We start from the raw sequence: 6,406 nt of genomic DNA, 5'->3' as shown, positions 1-6,406 counted from the left end.
AAAAAAAAAAAAAAAAAAAAGGGACTGTACTGGACTGCAGTACATAACTAGCTCATGGAGGAAACATGGGCAGAACCCTGCATTAGACACAGTTCCTGGGGCCTTTCATAGAGGAATCTCCTACTTCCTCCCTCCTCTTCCTTCCCTTTCCCCTCACCTATCCTCCCCACTCCTATCCTTCCCCATTTTCCCTCCTTCTCCTCTACCCCATTCAATTTAGGTTTGGTCCTCACCAAATGTATTTTAATTGATCTCTTCCATTTCTTCTCATTGCTTTCCTCATCACCCTTCTATCTCTTTCTCTTGATTTCCTTTACTTACATTTCTCTTCTGTTTTTGACCACTTCTTCACTAACTGCTCTCAGAATCTGAATCATAGATAATAATATTAATAAGAGCTATCATCATCCCTGACCTAGAGCTGGTGTACTAAGACTCCCACCAAGATCTGCCTCATCTCGAACCTGGACTGTTCTCATTCATGCTCTGACAATAACAACACTCTCTGTGGAAAGCTGGTGTGTGACCTTCCAACTCACTCATCACGGTTGGGCCCAGTGTACACCTTCTTCAGGATCACAAATCCATGGGTACTATGGTAACATAAGGACACCTTCCCAAAGCCTCCACTGTCTAGGTCTTCTTTCTGCAGAAGGTCACTGGATTTCATCTTAATATCATCCAAGGACATGTCTGGTTGCATTCTGAATGTTCACAATCCCAAACACACCACTTCTGATTTCTCAGTGCTGTGTTCTGTGAAAAAACAAAACAAAACAGGGTACAGAGCAGCAAGATCATGATCCAAAAATACACATCTTTTTTTCCCCTTAAGATAAACATCTCTAAAATGAGCTGTTTTTCTTAAAAACACAGAATACCATGTTTAATTTCAGCAGACTTTATATTTCTGATAATATGAAGCCCTAGAAAAAACAAAGGACAGAAACATGCTGGCTAATGTAATTCAAGCATCCATCCAGATGCACAGCTGGGCTCAGTGGAAAGGACAAGAATTTCAGGAACATAAAACAAGAAAGAAACATAAGACAAGTGCACTAGACCATGTGGTAGCTCTGAAGACGCTGCCAATATCATCATGACACAGGCCATTAAAGCCCCACCAGGGATAGGGCCTATTTTGAAGATATGTCCCTATAACCTGGACCTCCTCAGTGCAGGAGTAGAGGAGAAATAGAGCAGCCCACTAACTAATGAACACAATGATCTAAGAGTAGGCACGGGGTGGTGCCTTATGTAAAATAGTTTTGAAGGATCCTGGCTAACCCCTTCAGACCTGAATTCCCCACAGGAAAAATTATGTAGAAAATTGTCACCCTTTTAGCATTTATACACCCCTCTCCCCTTGAACCTACCACATCTCTTTTGAGTACCTGTTTCCTGGTGTTTTATTTTGCTGAGCTTTGATTTTGCCTAAGGAATGACTCTATTTGAATTTTCCCTTGAAACTACCATATTTCAGTTTATGAATTGAAATTTGTATGTACTTGCATACCACCCAACATATTTATTTATAAATTTATAAGCTAAATTTAGCTTCCACATATAAGGGAAAACATGCATCCCTTATCTCTCTGGGCCTGACATAACTTCACTTAACAGAATTCTTCCAGGTCTTTCCATTTTTTTTTACAAATGGTACAATATCATTCTTTCTAATGGATGAGTAAAAATTCATTGCATATATACCATATTTTCTTGATCCATTTGTCCATTGAGGGGCATCCAGGCTGCATACCTTGGCCATGGTGAATAGTGCTGCAATGAACATGGTTGTGCTGGTGGTTTTACTATAATCCTGTTTTCAATCTTTAGGCAAATGCCCAGGAATGAAATCATAGGGTAGTTCTATGTTTAATTTTTTTTTTTTTAGGAAGCTCCACACTGCTTTTCAGTGGTTGAACAAGTTTACATTTCCATCAACAGTGTAGTTGAGTTCCCTTTTGGCCACATTCCCATCAGCATTTGTTATTGTTAGTTTTCTTGATGTTATTTTGATTTGCATTTCCTTTATGGTCAGAGATATTGAACATTTCTTCATGTGTCTATTGGCCATTTTTACTTCTTCTTCAGGGAAGACTCTCTAGCTCATTTGGTTTCTTGAGGGTTTAATTTTTAAGTTCACAGTATAATCTGGATGAGAGGTGTTTGATGTGTAGCTAGCAAAAATCTTCTCACATGCTGTGGGCTGTCTTTTTAGTTGTCCTTTGTTGTGCTGAATTCAGTTTGCTGAAGTCCCCTTTATCAAATTTTTCTTTGATTTGTGAGCCCTAATGTTTCCCCCTACTCCTTCCTGTAATAGTTTCACAGTTTCAGGTCTTACATTGAAGTTTTTAATCCATATTGAATTGATGCTGAGGAAAGGTGATGTATAAGGGTCTAGATTCAGTTTTCTGCATGTAGATATCCAGTTTTGCCAGCACCATTTGTTCAAGAGTCTTTCTTCCAGACTATGTTTTTGGCTTCCTTATCAAATAGTAAATGTTTATTTATGGGTTTATTTATGGGTCTTCTTATTCTGTTCCATTGATCTTTGGGCCTCACTTTGTGTTAGTACCAAGCTGGTTTCATTACTATGGCTCTGTAATGGAGTTTGAAGTTTGGTATTGTTATTCCTCCAACATTATTCAGCTGTGTTTACTACTCACTGTCTTTTGTTGTTTCACATGAATTTCTAGATTGGTTTATCTCACTGAAGAGTGATTTTGGTGTGTATTGCAATGTATTTGTAGATTGCTTTGGGCAGTATTGCCATTTTAATGCTAATTCTTCCAATGGAGAAGCATGAAAGGTCTTTCCATTTCCTTGAGTCTTCCTCAACTGCGTTCTTTAAATTTTTAAAGTTTTCACTATAGAGGTCCTTCACATCTTTGGCAAATTCCTAAGTATTTTATTCTTTGAGGTTCTCACAAATGGAGTTGCTTTCCTGATTTCAGTCTCCATCTTGTAATCAGCATATGGAGAAGCTAATGATTTTTGTGGGTTCATTTTATACTCTGCCACTTTACCAAACTTTTGAATCAGCTCTAGTAGCTGGTGGGAGGAATCTAAAGGGTCATTTAAGTACAAGATCATATCATCTGCAAAAAAGGAAAGTTTTTCTTCTTCTTTCCCTATTTAGATCTCCTTTATGTTTTCCTCTTGCCTTACTGCTCTTGTTAGGAATTCCAATGCTATACTGAAGAGGTGTGGAGAGAGTGAACATCCTGCTTTGTTAAATGGCAACTCCTTTGTACAACTACTTAAAGAAAACAAACATGTTGGTTAGGTAGAAAAAAACATGTACAAAAAGTAACCCACTACAAGGTTAAACAGAGAAATAAAATGCATTCAGACTGCATAAATGAAATAAAATAGAAAACTGTCACAGGCTAATGACATCTTCAGGCTGTAAAGCTAATGGGGAAAAATAAAAACCTGAAGTTGGGCCATAAATGCTTCTCATACACAAACAAGGCTTAATTTAACATAAGGAACCTTCCTAAAAATGATAAATCAAAAAAGAAAATAAAATGCAAGCTGTAGGGTATTGGGGTTCACACCTGTACTCCTAGCTACTCAGAAGTCTAAAATCTGAGGATCATGGTTTGAAGCCAGCCTGGACAGGAAAGTCTGTGGAACTCTTATCTCTAATTAACTACCAAAAAAGCTCAAAGTGGAGGTATGGCTCAAGTGGTAGAGAACAATCCTTGAGTGAACATGCTAAGGGACAGTGCCTAAGCCCCAAGTTCAAGCTCCAGTAGTGGGGAACATATCAAAAAAAGCCCCAAAAAACAAAAAAAACAAAAAACAAAAAAAAACCCAGCACCTGAGTCAGATCCTCAGAAGTGCTGAGCATAAGCTAAGAACTAGTAGTAATTAAAACATACTTGAGAGTAAATACATTTAGAGTAATTATGAATAAAAGTAGGAATTAGAAGAATGAAGAAGAATGTTGAGGTCTGAATAGAAAGATGTAAAAAATACCAAAGACTGAGACTTTGTCCATCTGTGCTATGTAGTGTACTGTGAAATCTCAAAACAACTATTCACTCCATTTTTTCCCCTTTCATTCACTCATATTCAGTGACTTCACTCAAATGATGGGAAGAATAAAACCCCACGGAGAATCAGAACAACACCAATTGACACCTACCAGGACATACAAAATTAAAATGACTGACAGTGCCAAATACTGGCAAAAACATGGAGCAAATGTAATTCTCACATTTTTTGTGGGAGTATAAACTTGGTACAACTGCTTTGGAGAAAGATCTAATCATTTCTTATAAAATTGTACATATCCCTATAATCCCTAAACACAGCAATCCTGATCCCCAGAGAAATGAAAATGGATGTCCAAAAAAGACTCAAATGGTAGAGCACTAGCCTTGAGCTGAAGAGCAGAGGGCCAGCGCCCAGGCCCAGAGTTCAAGCCCCATGACCCACCAAAAAAGAAAAAAAGAAAAAAGAGGAAAAAAAGACTCTGTTCAGAGCTACTTTATTCATAATAATTCCAAGGGAGAAACAGCTGTCCACTACAAGGAGCAAGATATACATATTGCAGAGTATTCACAAAAAGCAACATGACTTGATGGATTAAAAGGAATTCAACTTCTTGTACATGAAAGAGCATAGATAAGATGCAAAACAGATTGCTGAGTTTGTCAAAGAGGAAGTAGTGCTGTGGCTCAAGTGGTAGAGTGCTAGCCTTGACTGAAGAGGTGAGGGATAGCGCCTAGGCCTAGAGTTCAAGCCTCACAACTGACAAAAGAAAGAAAGGAAGGAAGGAAGAAAGAAAGAGAGAGAGAGAGGAAGAGAGAGAGAAAGAAAGAGAGAGAAAGAAAGAAAGAGAAAGAAAGAAAGAGAAAGGAAGAAAGAGAGAAAGAAAGAAGGAGAGAAAGGAAGAAAGGAAGGAAGGAAGGAAGGAAGGCAGGCAGGCAGGCAGGCAGGCAGGCAGGCAGGCAGGAAGGCAGGCAGACAGGCAGGAAGGCAGGAAGGCAGGCAGGCAGGCAGGCAGGCAACAGAAAAAAAAGAAAAAGAAAAAAGAACGTCCAAGAATAGGTACTGTATGAGCCTCTTCTTATGAAGGTATAGAACAGTATAAACTAATGTAAGGTGAGAAAAGAATACTGGTTGCAAGAGGCCTAGTGATGAAATGAGTGGGATAGGACTTTTAGGATGATGATGATGCTCTACTCTAGCAGAGGGGCTGGGGAGGGCAGGCATATGCATCTGCCATATTAGCAAAAATAAGTGAGCCCCAAATGAACAGAGGAAGATGGGGTAATGCAGTCATAATATTTAATGCACACCTTATGAAACTAGGAAAATTAAGGGAGGGAGTAGGGTGGGAGGATGGGGAAGAATGATGAAAAGGTGATGTCAATCAAGATGTACTGTTCTTATAAACTGATTTGTTGAATAGTAACCTCTTTGTACAACTACTTAATAAAAAAATACATCTGCGGGTTCTGCACTCATGAATTTATTTTTATTTTTTGTGTGCCAGTTCTGGGGCTCAAATTTAGGGCCTAGGCTCTGTCCCTGATATTCCTTTTTTTTGGGGGGGGGTCCGGTCGTGGGGCCTGAACTCTGGGCCTGGGCACTGTCTCTCAGCTCTTCAGCTCAAGGCTAGTGCAGCACCACTTCCGGCTTTTTTTCTTTTTGCTTATGTTTTGCTGAGGAATCGAACCCAGGGACTCAGGCATGCAAGGCAAGCACTCTACCACTGAGCCACCTTCCCAGCCCAGTCCCTGATATTCCTTTGCTCAAAGCAAGTATTATCACTTCAGCCACAGTTCCACTTCTGGCTTTTTTTTTTTCTAATTTATTGGAGATAAAAAGTCTCACAGACTTTCCTACCTGGACTGGCTTTGAATGACAATTCTCAGATCTCAGCCTCCTGAGTAGCTAAGATTACAGACATGAGCTACCGGCATGTGACATTTAAAAAAATTGTTTTAACCAATAAAAAATATTCTATGAAATTACATCTGTAATATCTACAAACTTTTTCATTGCCATTATTTAAACAGTACAGTTGACAACTGTATATGTAGCATTAATATAAGTAAGCTAGACACTATTTAAAGAATATGGTAAATTCTATGCAAATACTATGCCATTTTATATAAAAGATTTGAATATCTATGGATTTTTATATCAGGTATTCTGGAACCAATCTCTTGAATACTCCAAAGGTGTATAAACTCTTAAGAACTGCAGGTAAGTTTTATATCAAAAGGAAAATGTATAAAAGTACTGAACTCTAATTCATGATATATATGCTGAAGCACTTAGGGGAATGTGTACTGGTATCTCCAATTTACTTTGAGATGTATCAAAAAAAACCAGATCAATTAGTGGATAGAGAAGATGGACAGCTACTGACAAAGCAAGCCAA

At 38.5% G+C, this 6,406-nt stretch overlaps 1 protein-coding gene across 4 annotated transcripts in view; it reads right to left on the bottom strand.

The window, feature by feature from the left end:
* Ripk1 (receptor (TNFRSF)-interacting serine-threonine kinase 1) overlaps window positions 1–6,406 on the bottom strand; it is a 42,062-nt gene that overhangs the window by 29,755 nt on the left and 5,901 nt on the right. For 3 of the 4 annotated variants that reach the window (XM_013016724.1, XM_013016725.1, XM_013016723.1), the window contains one exon: window positions 540–756. In XM_013016724.1, coding sequence (XP_012872178.1) covers window positions 540–703 — 164 coding nt within the window. In that variant the 5' untranslated portion in view covers window positions 704–756. Of the gene's footprint in view, window positions 1–539; window positions 757–1,710; window positions 1,873–6,406 lie in introns of those variants that run through there. The other variant, XM_013016726.1, reaches the window with a different exon arrangement.

The sequence above is a fragment of the Dipodomys ordii genome, unplaced genomic scaffold (assembly GCF_000151885.1).
Source record: "Dipodomys ordii isolate 6190 unplaced genomic scaffold, Dord_2.0 Scaffold32, whole genome shotgun sequence".
Taxonomy (NCBI): domain Eukaryota; kingdom Metazoa; phylum Chordata; class Mammalia; order Rodentia; family Heteromyidae; genus Dipodomys; species Dipodomys ordii.
The sequence above is the reverse complement of the archived record's forward strand: the minus strand, read 5'-3'. Positions and strand labels throughout refer to the sequence as shown.